General features: G+C 43.8%; 2 protein-coding genes across 2 annotated transcripts in view; one reads left to right on the top strand and one right to left on the bottom strand.

Annotated features, from left to right (window-relative positions):
• Positions 1 to 1,536: 1,536 nt before the first annotated feature.
• T265_08001 (hypothetical protein) overlaps positions 1,537 to 25,689 on the bottom strand; it is a gene marked incomplete at both ends in the record, with an annotated part of 27,152 nt that continues 2,999 nt past the window's right edge. The window contains 13 exons of the mRNA XM_009173682.1: positions 1,537 to 2,113; positions 5,170 to 5,260; positions 5,768 to 5,898; positions 10,232 to 10,388; positions 12,960 to 13,072; positions 13,928 to 14,088; positions 16,160 to 16,208; positions 18,013 to 18,103; positions 19,019 to 19,317; positions 21,934 to 22,218; positions 23,331 to 23,466; positions 23,962 to 24,066; positions 24,121 to 24,213. Of these exons, the coding sequence (XP_009171946.1) occupies positions 2,061 to 2,113; positions 5,170 to 5,260; positions 5,768 to 5,898; positions 10,232 to 10,388; positions 12,960 to 13,072; positions 13,928 to 14,088; positions 16,160 to 16,208; positions 18,013 to 18,103; positions 19,019 to 19,317; positions 21,934 to 22,218; positions 23,331 to 23,466; positions 23,962 to 24,066; positions 24,121 to 24,213 (1,764 nt within the window). The remainder of the gene's footprint in view (positions 2,114 to 5,169; positions 5,261 to 5,767; positions 5,899 to 10,231; positions 10,389 to 12,959; positions 13,073 to 13,927; positions 14,089 to 16,159; positions 16,209 to 18,012; positions 18,104 to 19,018; positions 19,318 to 21,933; positions 22,219 to 23,330; positions 23,467 to 23,961; positions 24,067 to 24,120; positions 24,214 to 25,689) is intronic.
• T265_14452 (hypothetical protein) overlaps positions 23,113 to 25,689 on the top strand; it is a gene marked incomplete at both ends in the record, with an annotated part of 5,928 nt that continues 3,351 nt past the window's right edge. The window contains 2 exons of the mRNA XM_009173691.1: positions 23,113 to 23,132; positions 23,295 to 23,431. Of these exons, the coding sequence (XP_009171955.1) occupies positions 23,113 to 23,132; positions 23,295 to 23,431 (157 nt within the window). The remainder of the gene's footprint in view (positions 23,133 to 23,294; positions 23,432 to 25,689) is intronic.

The raw sequence follows: 25,689 nt of genomic DNA, 5'->3' as shown, positions 1-25,689 counted from the left end.
ATAAACCCTGTTCTGAATACAGCATCTACTGTCCTCGTCCGCCTGTTCCTGCTGCCCACTGAGTGTGAACCGTGTGTAGCTGCAATCGTCCTGTGAGATTCTTACACTGCTTTTAACGGTTGCCCTCATGCTACATCTCCTTAGAAGTACGGTTTGCTTGAATACCCCTTATGTGGAAACAGTGCTACACTGGTTTCTTACGGTTTGTTTGAACGTTGCAGATAAGACTTGGTAACACCAAGCTTGGTTGGTTAAACTGCACAATCACATTGCAAAAGTAGCCTTAGAAACCAATCGATAAACTCTTTATACAGCAAAATGAATGGTTTTCACGGTACAGTTCTTGTTTTATTGTTTTTTTGTTCGCTGGGGTGAATCCACGGTGGAACTAGTCTATTCACCTTAAATCATGTACTTCCGGTAAACACGCCAAGCAGTAATCAGGTAACTCGCTTCAACTGGGATGAGCGCAGCTTACAGCCTGCTCATATTTTCATAATCAGATATAAACGTGAAGGAATACACAGGCCTAAAAACTGATCTTTTGCAAAGCACCAATAGTCCCTAGGTATTAGGGGGGAAAAACGGAAAAATAAGCAGACCGCTGAGAAACACAGATGAATATCGAGCGTTAGTGAAAGACTCAGTAACGGGGCATGCGATAGACACGCGACAAAATAACTCAAGAAAGTGGTGACGTTTGGAGGTGGGAGTTACGGTTCATGACACGGACACCGGTAACTGAGGCACGCGGAATCCCCAGCATCCTAGCGAATAGAACAGAAGGCACAGAACTGACCAGCGTGTAAGGATGGTTCTGAAGAAATCGAGCTGATGCATGATGTGTGGTTATCAGTAAATAAGCGTTATCAACAGAAGTAGCTTAGAGTTACAGTGGATAGACCAAGCCTACCTAAAAACCCCGTGATCTCACTCTGTTGATCAAATTATCGTAGCAGTAACAAACCCACAAACACCAAAAAAATTTACCAGAGGCGTCCAACAAGAATCATCCGTTGAAGCACCCTGAACCATAAAACCAAGAACCTAAACCCGATCCGCCAACCCGTTGGTCGCAGGACATTACCACCCACAGTAACCGACAAGACCTTTTCACTGACATTCAACATTGATCTGATTTGCCAGTCAGGGCTGAAATTTTCGATTGACACTCCGTCAGCATGGCATGACAGCTAGGAACTGAAAAGGTGTTACAGCTGGACGATTTTTTTCGAGCAGTGAAGATGAGCGACAATTATTCCTGATGGCCTCCCCATGGGTTTTTAGTTTACTTAATGAGCTTTTCGTTGACTTCCTTGCTCTGAGGAACAAAATTGGAGGTACCAGAGCGGTGAGTCTATCGGAAACTGTTCTTAGTTGACTTTTGTACCGAAATTTAGCCACATGTCGCCACGAACTAATGGGCACGAAGAACTCTGGCCTGCAGACTCTCAACCATTGATATCTCACATGCATGACAGGTAAACACAGATGGACAACGCTGATATTGCTGACCAGCTACCTAGATTATCTGAGCGCAGACGTTTGAAACGAACAGAATTAACCAGAAATGCATCACAAATGACTCTATGAGCAAGACATGGTGAAGAAAGAGTACAGATTCGACGGTTACGTGGAAAGACGGTCGATTGAATGAATGAGTCGTCCAGAAATCTGGTTAGAAAAATGAAGTCAAACAAGAAAGCTGTTGCAGGCGAACCCCTATTCCTGCTGACAGAAAAAACAGCTATTCTGTGCAGGGCGGTCGGCAATGAAAGATGAAAAATTGACGTCCGGAGAACAAGATGAAATTGGGGACAGTAAAGGTCTTTCGAATTCTGGTGTGGATTTGATGATTCTGCGATCCAGAACAATGGGGTCAGGTTTCTCTGGCGAACAAGCAAGATGTTGGACTATATCCACCACAACGTAGATTCAGAAAGCGCCATGTGATCAATAGGAATACAAGTGATGAGGTGATTCCTAGTACTCAGAACAAGCATGCCCCTTGGATTGCATTTTGCCAAGTGCCTAAGCACTGCGTCGAAACGCTGATAATATCAAGTACTTGGTCGATTTGGGCCCATTAGACGATGAAGGATCTGGCGAAGGGCTGTAAATCGATAAAAAAAAAGGGTAGAAAGGTGTAGCAGATGCCCCCAGTGTAATAAAATTTGGGTGACACACGTGATCAGTTGGGATTCATGATTCGTTTGAACGTTGAAGAAGCTACGTAAATTCCATAAGAAGTACAAACAAATTACGTCTGATAAACCAACTAATTAGCTATTCTCTATTCGTATTGTAGTTTCATTCTACCAGTGAATTTAACCTGTGCGATTAACACTGTACAACTATCTCGCTTGGAATCATGAGAGAATAGAACAAACATCTACTGGTGTGCGGAGAAATCATAATCGGTAAGCTATGGCACTGAGGTATTTGTGGAAAGTTTAATTTATCCACCATGAAATGTAAAGCGACACCTTCTTCGGCTGGTCCGTACTATTTCAGTAAACAGTTCCACACTACTTTCAAAATGTGAGCAACAAATCAGATTACGCCAAACAAAGAGTTGTCCAAGCCCAGTGCGTGACCTGATGGTTGGGAGTAGGTGTGATCTGTACACACATTATGCCGCGCGAAGGTTCGTGCTGTTGACAAAGTGGCTGAATCAAACTGTCCCACACGACCACAATGCAAACGTACCTTTTCATCTTAAGAATGTTTCTAGGTGTTTCGGAGGAAGACAAAAGATGACACGGCGATAGAGTACAGTGTCCCATGGGGTTGTCAACCCGTGGTATCATCAACACCATCGACAGCATGACATCAGTGTTCAACACCGATGATTCACTTCCGTACAACAATGATTTATTTGAAAGCCTTATTGTAAAGAAAAGAGTAAAAGTGGACGAGGAAGGGACTTAGTGCTAGCTTACCACAATCATTTCGGGGTGCCTATACCTCTAGACATTCACTCAGGTGATCTGGATAGAAACTGACAACATCGGTTGGCAGCCATATCTTGTAGTGTCTCCAACCAGGCACAGTGAGGTATGAGGCCCGAAGTGTTGTACATCCTTCATGATATCCCAAGAATTGCATTTAGAAACTGCCTAGACGGACCACATTACTCATAAGGTCGCTGAAAACGTCGACACTCCACCACCGGTTTCGTCCTTCCTGGCGCTCATCAGGTGTGCGCAGTCTACAGGGTTCCGTCAACCTCACGTCCTACTTGAACCCAAACTGGAAACATTTCCCGAAATACACTCATTTCTTCACTAAACTGGCTTCAACGAGTTACTTAAGTGAGTATTATGTTCCGTCCCAACAACGTATTATGACACATCGAACATCGTTTCAACTGAAACATGAGGCAACAGTTTGTGCAACACATTTAGTGGAAGAATATCATAAATGGGCGCTTCAGTTGGAATTCAGTTGAATCTCCATTGAAACCAAATTAGTGTGCATTTGATGCAGATTGCCGAGGTCTGTTTAGCGTTCGTGCGTCAACAGAGGAATACATCCGTGAGCGCTTTAATTCCCACCGCAAAAGGCTACCATGCGCCGTGATACTACCGAGTTCCCAAGGCCTAAATGGTTGTCCACAAGAGTCTAACTACTGGTTTCAAAATCGGGCCAGTTGGTTGGTAGCTCGCGCCTTATTAGCTGAACAAAGTCCGGATGTTGCAGGGTGATTCGGAACAACCCTAACCGACAGATATCCACCTAGAAGGAGGGTTTGAGTTTGTGCCATTCAGTATTTTGTTCGAGTTAGATCCCTCGCGTTCCGGTTGGCAATTATTTCGGCTTTCATCAAGTGACACAGTGTCTGAAAGCTGATCGGTGGCAATACGAAACACGCACGGAGTTGACCGATTGGGGACCTGTGATAAACAGTCGACAACCGAGACAGAGGGGATGTGGACCCATAGAACACCAGTACGGTGCCATTTTGAAAAAAAAGAGTTCCTGTTGCATCCGGGGACGGCAGGTGTAGCAACCCCGTTTGTTGCACGCAGTAGTCAATCCAGTTCGGGTACAACGTAGGCTCTTTTGTCTGGCTGAACTGATGGTCCACGATGCGACAAGAGACCGATAATCGCCCATCAGCGGTGTGCAACGTTAAACATTAGAAACAAATTTTCATTCTTTTCAAAAAAAAACGAAACTGTATAATGATGCGGATATTCATATCCAAAAAAGCATTCTGGTGGACTAACCATCTACCACAACTTGACGGAGTTGGTGTTATGCATTTTAGGTTGACGCTATGCGCTATTTGGAGAGTAGAGAAAACGGCGGAAAGGCGTCAGTCCCAGTGTAACAAAGGAATACGCTGAACAATCCCGTGCAACACAGTTCCCTCGAAACACGATGCTATGTTGAATGGACGTATGGATATGGAAAGGTTCAATATTGGTTTGTTCAGGAGACACTAATCGTCGCTTGTTGATATCTGTTCGGAAAATGCCCTGACTATAAGTGCATCATAGATGGGAGCCTCGATAGTTTTTAATAGAGAAAAGAGCAAAGATTTTGTCTTTCAGTGTTAGGGTTAAAAACCGAGCGGCTTCCGTTCACATATGATCGACCGAGGGAGCAGCTGTGACGCATTGTGACTCCAATATGGATATTTCAATCTAGAGTACTGATAGGAAAAGCCGAAACTGCTCACACTTTGTCCAATACTTAGAAGTCAATCGCAGTCTAATACGGGAGGTAACTAGAGAGATGCCATTGAGAATAACACCTCAAGCGAAAATCCGCGTGCTTGTCCATCCACTGAGGTTTAAAATAACCAGAATACCTTTAGAATACTGGAGGAAAGCTACTCAAATCCTCGTTGAAATAGGCTACAAAAACTTCAAACCACACAAAGGATTGTCGTACGAATTCCAGCGAAACAACCCAATAAGGTGCAGATCGATGCACAGAAACGTTTGTCAGGTGTCAATCGAGCCTGATGCTGAGTGAGTAGGCAGTGTGAGGTTTCTGAGAAACATACTAGAAGCAAACGTTTTCAAGTAAGGTGAAACTGGCTTACTGTAAGAATATGTGGCAAAAAGTCGAAATGCAGAGGTTGGGCTGGTAAATTCGCACTCTAACTCCTGAGCCATCTCACCCCACACATTACAAATACATCATCCATAAACTGACCTTGACTGGTGCGCAGGCGTGCGAGTCGTTCAAGGTGAAGCGACCCAGATTGCAGCGAATCAATCGTGTATTTGGCATTTTCTTCACACAACTGAAACAAAAACTATCTGTTTGAATCAACACAGAAGCACAATACTATGTACCAAACATAGGCAAAAAACCAGTTCAGCAAGTGTGACAACAAATCCGAAACCCTCAGCTGACTACTGTGAACAACCAACCAGCGAGGTTCTACGATTCCCACGACCCTTAGTTTTAGGTTACATTTGTTTCATGTTTCCGTGAGGTCTTCGTGCACAAGCCGTTTACTTCCTCCCAATTAGGGCGAACAGAAGTCGAATGCGCCAAATAACTAATACTACACTCACCAAGCTAACATCCGGATTCTAAGTCAACTAGCGTCTGGAATCTTAAGGGGTGCGTCACTGAAACGAATCCTTGTCCTAAGACGGATGCTAGACTTCAGGCCCACACATTTCGTACGGGTCTTCTAACGTTGGATCGCGTTCTTTCTACTCTTCATGCATTATAAATGAGAGCAAGAATTCGCTATTATTAGACGTTTGAAACAATAAAGACGATAAACACAACTCCTTACCGTAGTGGCTTCAGATACGTGTTGTCTCGAAATCCTTGTATATTCTTCATACAGGTCTTCTGTAGTGTCGTAAATTTGGGGATTGGGTTCCACGAGTTTGACTGCATGATCGATTCCACTGCATGCGAAGACTGATAGTAATGAAACAACAGATACACTAGCACGGAAGCAAAATAGCCACTGGTTCAACAGACAACTGGAAACGAGGTTCTGGTAGAGCAGTAGCACAGTATGGGCAAATAGACTACCAAAAGCGTTAGGTAAGTGGTCGTAGAGCACTTAGTTGGGCAAACAATGAAGCTCGAAAGACATTGCATAACACCGAAAGTCCGGTTGTCCCAGCTCGTGTTGAGTATCCCAGCGAGCAGTTGCGAAACGGGTACATTTACACCCGTGGTTAAAATAGGTGAATGATGGTCTGGTGAAAAAGCGACCTGCACGCGAAAGATCTCAAGCGAGCGGAAGACAACGCACTTCTGGTTTCTAGGTTTTTGAATACCACGCGGCGAAATAAAAGCAGTTCCACTACTAACCCTTCGTGTCTCTCGCAAAACGTAGCCAGCCAACAATGGTGCTTGGAGCATTCCGCTAACACTGAACGTTGGATATTCTGGTTCCATGCGATTAAAGCATGCCTGGAAGCCGATATTTTAGCTTCTTCACGTGATGAGACCAGGATCTCAGAATTTAAGCTGCCCATAAAGCAATAAAACATCACATTTTGTTGGAATTTTTATGGAAAATGTTACGAAGGATTGGGATTCACCTGTTCACTGATTATCTAAAAGGTTCACCCTACACAGTTAAAAATGACATTCTCTTCCTTGGTAAACGTAGCTGTTCAGTTAATGCCAGTAGAAAGGCGGACAACAGGCTCTTTGACTGCATTGGTACATCATCTTCATATTTCACAAAACCTAGGGTGATAATGTATATAGGTCTTAAGATGGCGGGAAAAGAATGAAACGAACTAGTTGCCGAAATGTGCTGTTCTCGACTTCTAGCGGAAATGTCGATCACACTTGTATCTGCTCTATCTGGCGCCACCTAGAGTCAGTTGTTCGCAAGAACTTCAAGGTAGCCATAAAACGGTCCAGATAACGGCTGATTATGTGCGATTCTATGAAAACGGTTCAGATAACGGCTGATTATGTGCGATTCTATTGCTTGTATCTATGGTACCATCCTCGCTCATGGTGGAGGATGGTCCACATCGAAACGATGCCAGAATTCGAGAGTTAAAGCCTTTAAAACATGGATTGCTTGAATATGCAAATACAAATACAATCAGATCAAAAGGTTCATAGGCCGTTACGGAAACAAACGAATGAGAAGCCACCTCACGTTGATGCTCCGTGCGCTCACTGCAAGGTTATAAGTCGATGGCAAGCCGAAATGAACAAATTCCCAGACCATCCACATTTGCATAGAAAGTCGAAGGAACGGTATGCTAATGATAGTAAATAGATAGTGCGGTCATTTTGTCCAGTGAGGAGGTTTATCGGCCGGAAGGTACCTGTGACCAGTTTCGAATATCCAACTAGGCTAATGAGACCTCTGGGCGTGTGATTTGCTAAACGTCACGATCAGCCAAATATACATCGGAATTCATCTGACCGCATAAACAGCTGTCCTTTGGGGTGATCACCGGAGGCCGGGACAGTCGATGGGGCTATAGTAAACACATGGTTTTTTCAACAGTCATGATCAGACTGGACTTGGCCTCACCGGGCCAAGTGAGGCTGAGTAATCTCGATTCAGACATCAAATGAAATCATATCGTATCCAAGCACGGCATTGCCGGTTGCCAATACTTCGTAAGTGAGGTGAATCACAAGATCAACAGATCAGCTAACCAGATTTCCAGCACTTACCCAATACACCAGCGTTACAGGAAAGCAGGAGAGTTTCGGCTGTTAGTTTTTAGATATCAGTTCGATGCGTACAAATGTCTCTAATTAAGATGGTTAGCGAACGGCAAAACGGTTGTTACTGAGAGACAGCGATGCAAAAACGAGGGCAACTCTCCTAAGATGAGACAGTTGAAGACATGAAATATCAATGGCACTGCTTCACATTTAAGTTGCTGCTCCAAAGAACAAGATTTAGCAACTGGAAATCGAATATTCTCGACGTGGTTAACAGTTTCAAGGAGCACTTTGGACAGAAAATTGTGGTCCAGTTCTAGTGCCCACAGGAGGTAGTTTGGCGTTATACAGACGACAAGTTTGTTCAGGCCAGTCCGCAAACTAGCTATACTGTCAATATCTGGAATTTTATTCTACAAATTCGCAGCAAATCCCCATTTCGTTTCGCTTCAACATCATGTTTACTACGTAAACCCAAGAGTAAATGTTATTTCCGTTGTGGTATCCACTGTTGAAACTCTTTGGTGAAGGCTTTCGCAATCGATGGAAGCGCAGTTTTCCTTAACATTGTGGAAAGCACAGAAAACAGCAAGTCAACAGAACTGTAGCTCTAAGGCGTGAAAAATTCTTACATACGTTGGGATTCATCTTATCTGACTGTAACTATTGGTGGCATAACTTCGAATGAGACACTTCTCTCTTTCATCTCATATTCTCCTGTAAACCTTTCACTTTCATCGCTTGCATTCACTTTTTATACATGTGACCAAGCTCTTCAAAAATAAACGATGGTAGTTGTTCAGTCTCCCCAGTTACTGCAGCTCTGCTCAGAATAACATTGCGGCACCGGAGGACAGGGGCCCTCCACAGCTAAGGCGGACGTTGAACTACTGGGTTTTCAGGGGCTACTTTTGCTTTTCGAGCTCTTGCTCTATTCAGCCACTAATCGGATGCAGCACTCTGATAGTTGTTGACCCCCAAACTATCCTGAGGCTTCGTCCTGTCGCCTTATTCTTCTATGCTGCCCAGATCTCACCCAAATCAGGCGACCACAGGCACTTGCAAGTTACTTTGTTAGTTTTCATCATCTCTGGAACGGAAGTTGAACTATGACACAATAACATATGAGCGCACCAGGAACGCACTGGTTTGTTGTCACCGTACTTGTCCGGACCACAAGTTCGATAGAGTTCCTGATTCCAAAGGCAATGACGTGATCAGATGTACTTTGAGGGTATAGAACAGCTAGCTCCGTTCAATTCATACACAAACCGGGGAAAGGGTAGTTGAACATGTTCTGTCGAAAACTATGATAAGGTTAGTGAATCAAGCGGATATACCGTCACGTCATAGAAACTGAAAGTGGAAAGAATGCCTTCATTCCCGACTAAGTGTCCCTACGTCACAGTGGAGAGGAGATTAGTGCTATCCAGGTGGACTGCCATCATTCAACGAGTTTGAAATCCGCTTTTGTACGGAGGCCAGCCGTCCCTAATAACCGAACACCACACCATTTGGACGGATGTCACGTGCAGGATAGAGCCAAACGAAGGCATGCCCTGAATGGTCAGAATGCCAGCCAATCCGAGTCAAGCACCTTTGACTCGACGCTCCTCGCCCCCTCACGGAGATTCTGGCACGACTTTGTGGAGTACTCTGTGACTACCCTATAAATACAGTTCTAATAATTTTGCTTTCTCCCCATGAAGGGGCTGTGTAGAGCTACGGTGCCTTTTGATACACCGTATCGGGCGGAGCAGGAAGCCAAGGGACCGACACAGAGTTGCACGATCGTCCACCAAGTCACAGCAGCCCTAGAGTGAAGATCTCATAGACCCAATGCATTAGGGAGGCAGTTCATCGACCATAATATAACGGAAAGTTTTGCATCCGTTTTTGAACAACTTTTCGGACCAAATAGTTTCGCAAAAATTTTCACAAGCGAAACAGTGCCTTAGGGAAAGAAAGCGGATTAAAAAAAGTACATATGATTTGGTCGGCGATAGAGACAAACTCCTGTGAGAGGTCAGATGAGGTCAATCGATTCAACTATCCTGGAGCATTCAATCAATTCAATGAAGGACTGCAACATCTGCGCTGGGCAAACAGGTTTTCTACTTCATTTTCAACAGAAAAAACAACCTTAAAAAGCCTATTTTTCCTCACTTCGCACTAAAACAGCTCGCCAATGTTGACCATTATTCTGAGTTCTGGATGAATGAGCTCGTAACTCACGATCGAACATGAATATTTGTTGGAACGGTTGATAAAATGGCTGAAAAAGACTTTTTAAACACTGATACGCCAACACCAACTACAGAAATGGACGGGAAGGGCATTTAGTGTTATTTGTCGAAAAGATTATGCTTGTATAGGTGCAACTTTCCCATGCTAACTTTTCAGTCCGGATAGACTTGGGATGCATTGGAAACTACTTTGTTGCGGATAGGGAAGTATATTTTCTAGTAACCCAGTGTTATAAGGTTGTCCTACGGAGGCAGTTGGATGAAGGTTACGCTGGACAAAGTGTATACAGTGGGATGTGAAAATCAAGAGAACACAAGTTTCATTAGAGGCATGAATTACTGCAACTCACGTGGAAGCGTGGGATGGGGAGCGATACGATTAACAACCGCATTGTCTGCCTTAATCACACGAACCGGTTTACCAGTATGTCTATTCCAAGCAATCACGTGTCCACATTCCGAACCAGAAAGTATGTGGTCCCGTCCCCAAAACACGGCATCCTTTATCTAAAATGTGACAGAAAAAAGGCGGAACTCAGCATTCACTTGAACTGGTCAAACTAGTCAAACTTTATGAAGCCTTGAAAATGCATGTCCTTCAACTGTCATGTCCATGTGGATACATCAGACTTTAGTTCCTGAACAGCGTAGATGTGCACAGCAGACGGGCGTTATTGAAACGTGCATCCCGCAGTATTGTTGTTATTTGTTGACATTTTGGACACCCTTTTTCCTTACTGATCAAAGTGCATGACAATGACGAAAGAGATGCTTCATAAAATGGTTTATTAGCTGCGCTCTGAAAATGACGGCGTAAAATAACTTCCTATAACTCCATATAACAAGCCCGTTTGACGTGTTTCATAACCATTTAACGGCATACGCATTGAATGTTTTGGACCGAAAGTTAGTACCCGAAGTTAGTACCTGAGTAGAAGTTGAACCCGGAAAACCGCTTCCAGTATCAGGGAGTCAGCACCTGAGTAGAAATTGAATTATCGAGCTGAGCAATTTAATAATCAATTAATTTTTCTCAAGAGGATATGAACCATGGCTCATAGCGACGACTGAGGGCATTGGTACACGTTTGGTTAGGCCCACCGCAGTGTAGTTAAAGAATATGTACAAACCTGGCTGTCACTTGAACAAGCGACCTCTACACATCACGCTGATAACTCAACAGTTGACCGGTAGACAAGACAGATACGAGAATGATAAGCTAACAAAACCATGTTTCCCATTGTTCATTGCCCTGAACTCTGATGGAACAAAGTACGGTCATCAACGTATTATCAGATCCCAGTTTAGGTAAGCTTCTAAGTCTGTCCAACAAACCAACATTGATCACCAGAAGCCTAGCTGTATTATACAGCTGACTATGGCAAGTGAATGTATTAACAGCTGACTGTCAAACAATTGCGTTCTCGTACAGGCAAAAGGGTATTAGCAATCAACGGACTTGGAACATCCTGGTTGGTTTATACGTACTCAAGCTAAAACAGATAAAACGGAGTGAACAAAGATGCGTATTGCGGATGTCTTGAATGATAACGTAATTGGAGCTATTCACAATGTGTGTACGGCAAATCGAAGTTATGATCCAGGAAACAAGGAAAACAAGCGGTTCGATTAGAAAGAACTGTGACAATCAAAACTATTCTCTCGCGTTACGTCGTTGATAAACGCCAGGATCGCACCAAACATCTACCGGGGCGGTCGTCCACAATTATGAGCAGAATGAACAGAAGTCGCACCAGTGTCATTTAAATCATCAGAGTAAGGTTTAACTAGCTCGGCATCTCGTCCCAGTTGAAAACTTCCACAATATATGTTTTTGGGGTTGTACAATCAAATAATTAACAGTACTGATCCATGTCAAAGATGCAGTCTGACCAAGGACTACACTTTGTCCTGAAGGCAAATGAAAAGACCATTGTGCCCATCGCCTATGAAGTCGATCATCAGAGGGGGAAAATTCCTATTTACGCGCCAGATCTAATTGGTCAACCATCCAGTTCTCATGCATAACGTAAGGTCATGTGCTACGCATGCCGAAACACCGTCTACCGAGACGGTGTTCTCCGTGCCTTCTTGGGGATGGCGCGAACCGCGAGGTGAACAGCGCATGACTTGGCAGAAAAGCGTGAAAGTGATCATGGAGAGTTTGGGGTTTTCGTTGTTGTGCACCTTCCAGGATGGGGTCCCCGTGACCCAGTCTGTGCTTGGCTGGAGATGCTGCAAGAAATGGCGGCTAATCGATGTCAGTGGCGTCCATGCTATCACTTTCCTTCCAGATTGAGCGGTTGGAGGTGTAGGCACCTCAGAATGCTTGACATAGGCCATCAATAGGTACTCTCCGTCACCCACTCTTTTTCTCTTCTTTTCACTCGAGGACTTTAAGCATGAGTATAGTGTCTTTGACGATGATGATGATGCATAACGTAGGATACAGATTCTCTAGTGAATTTCGGTGCTGGAAGAGACCTAAGTTTCATCCCCGTAGATCCGTGAACCAGGCGTATCAAGTGCCCAATCAGCTGTTCCGGAGTGAAAAGTTTGCCTATCGTTTCGAGTGCCTTCACGGAAACAACGCGTTGTTTCCTTGCTAGATTTTCGTTCAGGATGACAGGGTTATGCCTTGCTAAGGTTCCACAAAGACCAGAAGGTAGATAATGCCTGCAATGCCCACAGCATCCATGAAGCCAATTCACCTCTGCAGAGGGGTCGGTCGTGACAAAGTGAAAAGACTGTGTCTAATCTAGTGAGAACGGCACCCAATCAAACAGGGGAACCATACAATAACTCATGTGACAGTGACGCGTTACATTGTTTAACTAGCTTCGAAAGTCAATGCGTGCCAATTCAGCGCGCAGCCAACTCCGTCACCTTCCTTCCCCAGAAGTCACTTAGTGTTCGAAGTTAATCAGATCCGTGCTTCTCGCGTCGCAGAGACAGAGGTCACAGAGGTAAGATACATTACGCAGTTCAAAAATATCACTGTAATATCTACGGACGTCTTCCTGTGCGACTGTGTAGTCAGAAATCACGTATCAAGGTGGTCCAGATCAAAAAGCTTACCACAGTTCGACAGCTACGATGACCACGATAGGCTTTGAGTTGACGACAACGATTCGCAGATTGGAGCACATTGTAGACGTATTCCTTTGTCAAAATATCGAAAGGCGAAACACCTAGATTATATCCAAAAAATGGATTAAAGAATTACGGAGGTGTCATTGCGTAACATGAGAAACAACCCCGAAAATATTGAAAGTAGTAGGAGAAAATAACCAAATACTGCTTGTACTGGTACTTTGGAGAACAAGTCATTCAGGAAAGTGGATATACATGTCTAGACCAGTGGTCAATGAATAAAAGGGCTCCGTGGCAATGCAAAACGCCTTGAGTTGTTTTCGTTATCCACCTCGAAACGGGAACGATCTGGATTTTCTGGTGATAACTCCTGGACACCATTCCCTGAGCGCGCCATGATTTAATTCAATCAAGTAGATAGTTCTAGATGTATGTAACAGACATTGAATAAGAGAGCGTATGAGCTATACCAACTTATCCTTGTATAATTTCATACAGAAAAAGTCTAGCACACATCAGAACTACCAACCCAAGTTACGCAAGAGACTAGTACAATGCTCCTACAACTAACAGTAATCGGGCTTTGATGCAGCCTACGAAAGGCGGTGCACTGCGCCCTGGTTGAACCTATGCTTGGAAAGTACCGACGTCATTATGATGAAAAACACAGCGGAAGTACAACTTTAGCCTACTTTGACTAGCTTTTCACGGTACTCTAGTAGGTTATGGATGCTTTCGAAATAAAGTTGGCAGATCCCTCAAAATCTGCTCAACTCCTAGAAGTGGATGCTGTAAAACATCAGAAGTATGGAAACAAGAATCGAGATGAAAAAGAGACTATGCTAAGCGAACCACTGTGGGAATCAAAAGTGACCAGATGATTAGAAGTGAAGTAGTTCAGTATGGGTTGTTTCACTCAAACTTTTTGATGAACAAAATTAATAAGGACGTACGAGATTCTGTGTTGGAAGCTTCATCATCATCAGATGGAGCCAAACCAGTATCAGGTTCCGGTTCTTCGGTATCCTCCGATGATTCCTCCTCACGTTGTGGATCCGCTGTGTGTTCTTCGTTAACTTGCGATTGGCGCTGACTTCTTCGGCGCTCAAGCCAACTGACAAGCATGATTGCGGAATGAAGATAGTGAAAGGTAATAAAATTGTTTATGGAGGTTTGATACAGTTCCTTCAAGCAGTCCATCAGATCTAAAGAAGGGTTTATATATTCGACCCGCTCAATCGACTGGCTGACACACGAAGGAGACGATTTTACAAGATCACTGGCGTATACTACGAGAACCCCATTTATCAAATTCAAGCGTCTGAAAAGGGCAGAATAATCAGCCTCTCCGGCAACCACAGATACACGACAACAAACATGGGGAACATTAACATACTTTACGGGTTCTTTACGGATATGATGCGATTGGTTCTGATGACCACGTACTACACTAGTCGTTTCTAAACTCTTTTGCGTTGGATCCCTTCTTTGAAATCGCCAGGTAGTCGAAAAACCACACAAATCCGCTCAACTCACAAAGTATTGGTTCACGACTCCATCAACTCATCATTCGACTCAATCCTAATTGTGTTACGCTCTGGTCTACTTGACATGCGACTTTCTTTACTCAACATTCCGCGAACTTTTGATTCAATATTAGGGGTATCATTCTTTGTAATTCTTTTTCAAACCCGTAGGTTGATTAGGCACTTAAGTTGTTCAAAGTCCCAGTCAAGTATTCACACATGAGACCTAGTTAGCGCATTTCACATAACTCTGCTGCGTCTTTGGCTCGCACCATGGAATGAACAGGTTTAGCAATACTTCGCTGCTACTTTTGATGGCTAGCAGATTGTGCTAAGAACTTTTGCTGCTTGAATACAGCTGTGCGACCACACGACCGTAACGCCCATGTCGAATCCAACTGATGGTATTGCCTATTAGATAAATTAAGGAGTTGAACTTAGACTAATCTAAACCTGCATGATGTGAACATTCGACGCAACACTAATCGACACTCGGTTGCCGGGACTTTGTCGAAACTTCCGTATGAATGCATGATGTACGGTGTAACCGATTGAAAACTGTTAAACGGTAATAATGAAAGAACTGGAAGATTGTGATTGGGGGGAGTGTTTGGAAATATTTTTGCCAACAGCTCAAGGGGAAATAATGATTATTTTTAGTTGCAGAAGTCGCAAGGTTTACAATGAATGGTAGAGGGAAACAACCCACTTTTACGGAACTGAAGCAGTATCTGGTAGTGCGGTTTTCTGAGATGCCATCCAATAAAAACAATGGTTCTCTGATATTCTCAGTTGAATTTCGCTGCCGCAGAGCTCATTCGGTCGCAAAGTTCAGTACAGTGAACGGTTTTATTTCAACAGCTACCTACATCGAACATCAATTCTCACATAAATACATTACGGTATCATGGAGGGAACCACTGAAAGGCTGGCTAGAGGCGGGTATCAGAGCTGATGTGATGAATTTTCATGAGACGAATTCAATTAAAGGTCAGTTCGATTATGCGCGAGTTCGTTACGTTCCTGATGAAAAGAACTTGTGAAAGCTTTGGGTTAGGGAGTAAATGGTGTAGTGCTATGCTCGACCTTTCATAATCCCCGCGAAGGATCCCATGAAGGTTTAACCCGTGAGACAGGCGCGGCAGAAAAGATAGACATAAAAGCAGCACAGCAAAATAGGTTTTCCCTATCCATTACCACTGGTGAATTCACAGTATGGTTGATACTTCTATCAGCTGGAAAGATTTCAGGCATTCAGACGTGAACTAGCGGCCAGGATGCCACTGGTTCAAATCCAAACCAGACACTTTGATTGTTATTGTCTGATTTCCTTAAAGTTACATGCCAGCATCGAAAGGGTCCCACTGTGAGACGGTTTCATCTTGACTAACTTTCTCGTGGTTTTCAAAGCTCCCAGGCCAAACGATAAACCTAACTGGTCCGAAGTACTTTCGATGTGATGACCGGAAAAGAGGGAACGACCAATGTGGATATCACTGGACTTGGATACCAGCAGTTGGAAGTTAATTCGTAGGACACTCACTAGAACATTTGGTTGAGTTCTACCGATAAGTTGCCGAAGTTGATAGTCTTTGGACTATCAACGGACTCCGATAAGCTACAGACAAGTGTACTCTCAAATGGAAAAAGCCTACTTACTGGAAGAAAGCAAGTGCGATTCGGATTTCTGGATCGCGGCTCCGACTAGCTGAAAAAGAATTACAATGAGCAGCATTAAGGCGCACTCCACTGTAAGCATTGAATTTGGCTCTTTGACGTGAGATTAGTTTTGTTAGTGCGTTTGGTAGTGCTTGCACATGATCAGTGGAGTCCATGAGTCAGTCAGCAGTGTATTTCGCAAGTCCCTTCGTGAATTTGGTAGTATGAGACGGGAAGCGAGAGAATAAGATGAAAAGTAAGAGTTCGGGCGTGAGCGTCAGCCCGAAAAGTTCGCGTTTCGAAACAAACAAGACTTCAGGTAGCGTAGAAGTTGGTAGTTGCGCCTCCTAGGGACCGAACAGTAGCGCTATACGAGAAACAGCAACTGAGAGAATTGATGTGACGCGATGGGAGGGCAATACAATACTTTGACAGTACAGACCATAACCCGGGAAAACATGAACTCTTCAGGTCAAGTGAAGTTAGGAACGCCATAGAACAGTAGCCATGAAAACAGCCTACCATCACGGATTCATTATGAAAAAATCGTTCAGTTGTAGCACGCTTTCGTTGTCTAACTGGCATGCCATCCGAATGAAACACGAGGGCTGGGTTACTGCCAGATAGACAGGGGAAGTCGAGAGGCAGAGGTCGGGTTCGAACCACGGACCTTCCGGTCAGCAAATTCACGCTCTAGCCACTAAGCCACCATCAGACTCAAGAACAATACAAAAGTAATAAATATTGGTACTTAGCTGCCATTCAAACATGAGAAAGGAATGTTCGATAAAGAGCTGAAAGAAAATGGAAGAGAGGGACTTATCATGGACAGCCTTACGTTCATATGAGGAATGGTCATCAGACGCATCAGGGCATCACATCGAAGTTGGACTCAATCAACGGTCAATCAAACACTCCTTCAAAAGAATGTGTGAGCGAGAGACGAAAATATCTAAATATTGGAACATTAGAAAGATTACACACTACTGGATATTTCTGACGTTGAGAGAGTCGTTTGTTGTAAATTACCCGGAGAGAGAGGGAGAAAACCATCATCCTATTATGCCGTGCTATGTATTTCTTCCTGCTGTTATGTAGTAAAAATAACGACGTTCGTTCTGAACAGTTTAGCGTCCGGCAAGGAGGAGATCAATAAAAAACGAAGATGGAATAATGTACCCAACTTAAGCAGAAAAAGATTATTGTGTTCCTAACCAAGTGAGCTGTACATATCAACTGAAGACCATGTGGAAGTAGTAACCAGTAAAGAAGGTGCGAAACATGGCTGACTATTGTACACGTTTACTGCCATTCATTCCATGAACGCCTCCGCCGAACATCGGCCTCCAAATCTGTGAAACGACTGTTTCAGGAAGCTATGCACTGTCTATTATCCAACACAAAGTGCACTTCTGTTAGCATGGCGAACAGAAACCCACATTCGTCATGAAGAAGCACTTGTAGCTCTGTGGTAACTGTTGGCAAGTAGTTATGCAAAAAACCAGCTGCAGCTGATAAATGGTAAAATTTTGCAGCTACTTTACCCACAAACCGTATTCCACATTTGATATGACGGTATGCAAATGCGCTGATAATAAGAATTTGTAGACGTCCCTGTTGCAATCGGTCCCACCTACCCCACGGAACAGCCCGACCAGGAAGAACATAATTTTAGCCGGCCCGAACCGTGAGCTCTTTGGGACGGGGAGCACCCATAGTAATCAGCACTGCCTACAAGTTGGGTAACAGATTGTCATTAGGGAATCACTCATCTGGATGTTGAGCCTGTGATAACGTGAAACTATAAGCTTTTTTTTAAATATTGGCCTTCTTTCAGACTAGTGTGCACTTACTTCGAGTACCTTGGGAGGCAGCTTCACCGTTGACGGATTCTTGAGAACGGCTTTCTGAGTCTTCATGAGTATGCGGGAGCCAGTCCAAAGTCTATAAGGAAGAAGTCAGACAGATATTGGCAATGCCTGAGCGCAACGGTATTGGTTTGATTAGTTGTTTAAGTGCTGGATAATCCCGAAGTGAATATCGCCTAAACCTGATTCTTCTGGGAGGTTATTTACGAATATTGCCAAGTAGGGTAATCAACGTTTTTGTGGTTCCTACCGTATTGTTCGCTGATCACTTTTGGCTGTTGCTTTAACTTGAACCTCGAAACTAGCTTTCGGTGCCAGGATCACCCCTACCGACACTTAGAAAACATCGTCGAGTTTTTATCACGCTAATTAACGGGTCTGAATCTGCTCCCTTGCTAAATCAGTCAGCAAACTAACTGCTTGATCACTGGACCCGCTGGCTTTACAAAAACCAGCGAGTGAATGGAACAACGGTAAACAAATGAAACCTTATGACTAGCATGTTGATGTAGAAAGTGAACACAATCCACCTTTATAGTGTGCTTCACCTTATGATAACAGAATCAACGGAGTACACCGGACGTTGTATTCTACGAAACAGAAGAAGGCGAATCGCCTGTACTGATCCCATAACAAAAATTGGAACACTGTGGGTGCAAAATGCATTGCGTACAGGTTAACCCTCCTCTCCTGAAAAACATCAACGTTCGTAGGCGATACGAGGTTTAGCGATAAATTCAATGTTAGTGGTCGGAGGAGCGTAACTCTTGTGGACCTAAGGCGACTGAATGCCCTGAACAATGTATGCTCCGTTGTGAAGCTAAAAATAAGAGGTCATTCGCTGACACCATCTGGAAGATGAGGCGAGAGCGGTAGAGTGAATATTTTTCAAACAGCGGATCAGGGTGCCACTAAATACATTGTGATGAAGAACCCAACCCGAAGCCTGCCGTAGTATAAATGTTCCCGAAACTATGGAAAGAGTAGTTACCTTTGGATCAACGTCCTCAGCGGATTCCGTTTTGTTTAAATCGAACAAAAACACTGGGGCGTACATGTGACTGACCAATAGGTGACGGGCACCAAATCCTACGGAGCTGCCAACGCCACTAGCAGGAAACAAACCGTCGTAGATGCGAGGAAAAGGTGGCTCAAACTTGACGGAGGTGATATGACCCGGACCGTAATCCAGGCGGATACAACGTCTCTCTTCGACCTGTGCGGGTAAACCCAAAGGTCGTGTAATCTGATAGGGCAGTGGTTGCACAGAATCGCCAATGGAGGAAATTCCTATGGAAATAGAAATAACGGCACAGTGTATATTCACTGATCTTTCGGTCATAGACTTAATCTAAGTGATATTAAATTAAGAGAAACGGGAAGCAGCAGCTATTGCCTACTGTGAATGTGTCTAAATGTTGGTAGCATGGGTGTGCTTACTGGTGGTGGATCAGACGGTCGTTGATCTGTTCGCCGGGCTTGGCAATTGGCTTGCAAACATTTCGTCCCTCACGCACTCAACTGCACACTGGTGATGTCTCTTCGACTGGGGACGAAACGTCTGAAAGCCCATTGCAAAGTTCGGGGAACAGATTAACGAACACCTGATCAACCACCAGCTATCGCCTACTATCTGGTGTCAAAGCACACGTAATCGGAAAGCCGGCTTTTTTACTCCTAGAACCAACGAACAAACTGGCGATAGTTTAAGATTATCCTCCCTGATGAAAACAATTTTTCAGACGCAAATTTTTGTCAAACATCCACTCAGACTCGATAAGGTTAAGACTTCTTATAGCTCACAAAACATATCGAAAAAATGTAATTCAGAAGGTGTGCTGTATGAACTTCCTGACGAGTAGTTTGGGCAGGAATGTTCTGATCCTTAATGCAGTCGCCCTTCCTGTATCGTGCGCCTGAGTAGAAAGATGGCTAAAGATAGAGATGACTTCGCGCTTCTCTCAAATGTTTACCGTTGAAATGGATCGGAAAAACTGCAATAACTGACTTCGGGGAAATAACGCACAACCGCGAAGTTGTAAGCGCGTAGGCTCTGTGTTGTATTGGACAACAGCTAGGTAATCATACACCCAAAACAAACAAACTGAGGCAATGGGTTGTAAAGAAACTCGCTTCGTCGCTACGATAGACGTCTGATTGCATTCAGTCACCAGCAAGCAAACCTCCTGACAAAAACCGAGATTATACCACGTTCAATTGATATGGTAATTCAGATAAAGAGGTCAGTCTTCATAAGAAGTCAACCCAAAAAGCATTACTGATCAATATTGGAAATGACATCCGGGTAGGCTAGGACCCAAAGGAAATATGCACAAAACTGCATTGAGGTACAAAAACACAGTACCTCTCATGCATTGCAGTTGGGACAGTTGAATTAGAAAAACAGTCCCAAGAGGTATAGAATGACAATGTGCCTGTTTGAGTGTTCAGATGCAAATGGCGAGTAGTTTGCCTCATTTTTGCTTCCGTCTTGGCTCTCAAGTTCTTAGACAGAAATAAGCAGTGCGCTTCTCGATAATTCTCATATATAAGCGTCGGGCTCCACTGTCTGCATAGTAACCGGTAAATCCAGTCGCACATCAAAAATCAGCATCCCCTCACATCAAGCTAACTTCATTAATGCGGTCTCGTACAGTGTAAAATAATTTGGGCTTTAGAATTTGGAACCAAGTGGCAAACATTCAAAAGTGCTGCATAGACATCTACGATACTCGGTCAAGTATTTTATCCATCCACCACAGTATTTCCTGAGTAAGCAACCTTTCCGTAACCACAAGGGAACTACTTTGTTTCGCGCACTCCTGTACAAAGGCTAGACCTGAAGCTGTCAACTACGTCCGTCTGTACGAAACAAATGTGTCAACAACTAATATTTGGGCAGACTAATATTTCAATGAGAATGTAGTCGAACTTAAATTATCCGTATCCAAAAAGAAATAGATATCTGGGTCGACCAAAACTGACACTACGAAACAGTGCACTGTTTTATTGATTGCTGCGGCGTCGAAGGGAAGATCAATGCGTCCAGGCACCAAGCCGACCACTAACCACATGCTCGGCAGTTATCGAATTGATGTTACCAGCCTTTTGTGTCGGTTACTTGCTAAAATGTGCCCACCTGGAAAATTTTTTAACCCAATGATGTTGCCAAGACATATTTCTCATCCAGCTTTTGTTCAGACCTAGGATCAATTTAGTCACTCATTCCGCGCATCGAATTTTTCAGGAATCATCACCAGATATTTACGCACGATCATGAAGCGTATGTCCTTCCTTAGTGTTGACGTCAGTGACGATGAAATATTCACGCTATTTCTCACGACATATCAAGAAGTAAAAGTCCTCCAGACTGAACTTCCGGGTAACTCAATGACATGAAATTCAAGCAAGCTCTAGAGCCTCATATTAATCATACGATGAGGAGTCAGTTTCAAAAGACAAAGTAGCCACCAAACATCCTGACTCTGGACTAATTTTTTTTAGTGAATTCACCGCCATTTCGGCTCTTGTGTCTTCTTACATTGAGACACTCGGGATGATCTAGCACTTAGATTCAACACTCTTGGTCCCCATCAGTATAGTTCGAAACTAGGTTACGCGCCAAGCTAATGATAAACTTGGCATGGACACCAAATTCAGTGAATCCTAGAAGTTACTTGAATTCTGAAAGGGCACAAACTGAAACAGATATGAGTGTGTTTGGGAAAGCTCATGAAAAAGTAGGCGATCGGCTAAATGCGTGGCATTACGTTGCTGAAAATTTGGCAGCCAAATAATAGATTCATCGTGATAAACCAGATGCACTAAATGAGATTGTTTTGTGGGTCATTTCGAGTTGAGGACAGATGTTCCTGACTAAAAAGAGACAAAACAATTTCAACACACCTTGGGTGAGCCTCCGGAGATCGAAAACACGCACGAAACCATCGGCAAAAGCCAGCGCAATACGGCGAGCTCCATCCAATGGATGAATATCCCCGGCCGTCACGGGAAATTCGAATTTCATACGCAGACATCCGGCGTGCCAACCTTTTGGATTTGGTGGACTGACGGATGAGTCACGGAAGTAACACCGCTGACTGCAGGGAGTGGGTACAGACACCGGTTGTCTTGTGTCGAAGATGACAGCAGACTGATCATGTGACAGAGTTATGAAGCATGTTGGGTGATCTGGAAGAGTGAGAACCTACAAGGAAGACACGGCGGCTCGCTGAGAAGGGGAAACAACTCCAAACTATACGATACAGCAATCTGCTATGCTTCAGCAATCCGACGAAACAATGGGTAAAAATAATCAAATCAACAGTGGCCTTCAAAAAGGAAGATAAGCGAACAAAGAGATTTTCAAGAGCCGCCGAGTTACACAAGCAATAAGTGAAGAACAGGCGCAGAGAATGTACAAAGGATTAGGAAATAAATCAAGTCCCGCAACAACTGTCAAGTGAATAAGAGTGTGATATAATATCGTGAAAGTATTCTGGTTCGAGTATCAAAACACACGTTTAGGCAACGTTTCAACCGCAGATGTCTGTAAACACGATACACACGTTACATTCTTCTTCAGGCGGTCAATCATGATCACACGACATGAACATTAACAATGACTCAGTTATGTGCGAAACAAGTGCTGAGTCATGATACATTTGAACCCTGAGTAAAGGATCTTCGTGCAGTAATCCCTGGATGGGCATGAGTTCATGTTCACAGTAGGAATTCATCAGACACTCGTTGTGAAATTCATTAAGATAACCATTTGGGTGGAGATGTTCGCTCAGGCTGTTTTGTGGTGTGTGGTAGACAAGAAAATGGATGAAGTAGCAAATGATAAACTAGACAGTTCGTCGACCAGGTGGTCGGTTCTTAAGTGACTAGCTCTTCAGGACGATGAATTGGCCTGAGGTAGAAAATGAGTGTGCAATGTGCTTGTCGTTCTTTCGGCGGGTAACTACATGGTACAGAGAAGCGAGACGCGTACAGGATGATATGTTCTTGACAGAAAATGAGACAGACTGGGAGTTAGACTAAATGCCCGAAGTCTCAGTTTTCAGTTGAGGAACTACAACAATGTGCTTGTCTTTCGGCGGGTAACTACATGGTACAGAGAAGCGAGACGCGTACAGGATGATATGTTCTTGACAGAAAATGAGACAGACAGACAGTTAGACTAAATGCCCGAAGTCTCAGTTTTCAGTTGAGGAACTACAATAATAATAATAATAATAATAATAATAATAATAATCAATCAGCTGTAACATCCTTTCGGTGCCTATCTGTTATACTACCCGAAGGGAGCACGAGGGCAGGGATACTGCCAGGTTGCCCAAGCGTAGACAGGGGAAGTTGAGAGGCAGAGGTCAGGTTGGAACCACAGACATTTCGGTCAGTAAATCCACGCTCTAACCACTGAGCCACTTCGAACTGGTGGATTCATTGGTTCACAACGCACAGCTGGTTTTTAAGGTAGACATCAATCCGTAAAATTCCTAGAAAAGCGGTCGGGGGAAGTCCTCAATAGTGCTTATTCAAGCAGTATTCACTTAATGGTCCGCAAAAAGTCGGTGGAATCCTGTTTAACCGCGCAACTTTTAGATGACCTCACAGATCATATACCGCATTGTTTGGCTTAGGATTCCAGGCGAACTGAATCAGCTCATTTTTTCGGCCAGAACTATTAATATCTGGCTTTCTTCTATCGGCATTGTGAACAGATGCCATTGTGAACCAGTGACTCAACTATGAATCGGCTCAGTCAGTATCTAAACCGCGTTTCCTCCTTATGCCACAAATGGATAAGCCCAAACAAACCGAAAAACAAATGAAGAGGAGGAAAATCTAAAAGAAGTCACAGAGTCAAACTGGTCTCAGCGTAGAAGCATTTATAAGGGCATACAGAAGTTTCGAAAAACGACTTACGTCATAAACCGCATAACTATGGCAATAGACCGTCTCAATCATTGACTCTGAAGGCCGGTCAGTGAAAACACGAAGTACACAACCGCACTTGAAGCCAACTAAAACCTGTACGGATCAAAAGGTCAGAGTTGATATGTATGAAATGAATCATCATTATACCTGCCCACCATTTGTCTGCGGTAAAAACTTGGCGGTGAAAACGTTACTGTCTGCAGGAAGTTTTTGAGAATATGCCGGCTTGACAAACGAATCCTACAAAATGCTGAATAGATGTCAACGACGCACCTCCAGAAAAGCAGGTGTAATACAGATACGTCGATCATCCGAACCTGACAGCAAATAGTTTCCTGTTTCATCCCAACATACGGTGTTGACCTACAAAAGCCTACGTAACAAAAATGGGAAACGTACACATCCGTCATGCACAGAAATATTATTGGTCACTTGCAGTGAAGTAAAAAAGTGGTGGTTATCTGAAGTTGATGAACACTGTTTGTTAACATTACCTCGCCAGCAACTATCATCATCAAGGTGACCGGTGTACTCAAAAACGAAGCGGTTTTTTTGCATGTGGACTGAAATTTTAAGGCACGATGCGACCGCCACTGATCCACCCCAACACCCTGAATGTCACATTGAACACCACATGTAAGCCACCGGCCAATCTCGAGGAGTGCATAAGGCTGAATAAACCCACTTCGCCTAAATACAAAAGGCAAGAAAAACATAATGTTGATAAAAAATCAGAGACTGATCTACGATTACAGTGACGACGGCTGTCTTCTGCAGTTAGCCAATACACCCCACTTAGTATTTGGGTTGAATGGATGCTAGAGTGCAGAGTTTTAAAAATAAGGTCCATCCGGTTTGTTGATATGTATTGCTTTTTCGGAGCTGCCCATCGAACTGCAAAGGTAATTTGGTGGACCGAAATCGTATCATGTGAAAAAACGTTTGCAACGTTCAAAAGTCCCAGCATTACTGGAAACGTGGAACAAACCGGAGATCATAGCAGTCAGAATGGATGTGTTGAAATCCAACTTTGAACTACACGTCACTGACCTGCATTCATTCAAGGCAACAGATCTGCAGGATTAAGCGGTAGGTTTAAGAAGGACTTCTGAAGAAGTCGTAAGAGTTTACCATAAGAAGCCATCACTAAAAGCGCCATTCAAGGTTAAGTCACTGGTCACTTGGGGCTATCGTTACTATGGCATCTTTACCCGTCGTTGGGAGAGTGGTTGGCATCTGCCAAGTTACCGGCTGTAGAGACACATAAACGGATTACATTTATGGAAATACCTACCTATACTCATTGGCGTACGTAGTCATCAAATCACAGACCTATGAATTTCATAACCGCTTGACAATGTTGATCCAAAAAGTTGGTTTACTGCTCATCCATCAACAACAATAACAAATCAAACAGCACCAACAGTATTGCCATTGAAGCTTCATTGCCGTACAATCACAAAGTCTAATTATGTTTGAGGCCATAAAGCAGAAGGGAGAGAAAAGAATAAATGAGGTAGCGAACTGTTGCTAGGAAAAGTATCGCTCAGCTACAACACCCTTTCGGTGCCTATTCGCAGGAAGCACAAGGGCTGAGATAATACCAGGTTGCTCAAGTCTAAACAGCAGTAGAGATGCACCAGTTGGGTTCGAAACACGGATCGCCCGGTCGGTAAGTTCACACCTTGACCATTGAGGTATCCCGAGCTCAACTGG

The sequence above is a fragment of the Opisthorchis viverrini genome (assembly GCF_000715545.1).
Source record: "Opisthorchis viverrini unplaced genomic scaffold opera_v5_193, whole genome shotgun sequence".
Classification (NCBI taxonomy): Eukaryota; Metazoa; Platyhelminthes; class Trematoda; order Opisthorchiida; family Opisthorchiidae; genus Opisthorchis; species Opisthorchis viverrini.
The sequence above is the reverse complement of the archived record's forward strand: the minus strand, read 5'-3'. Positions and strand labels throughout refer to the sequence as shown.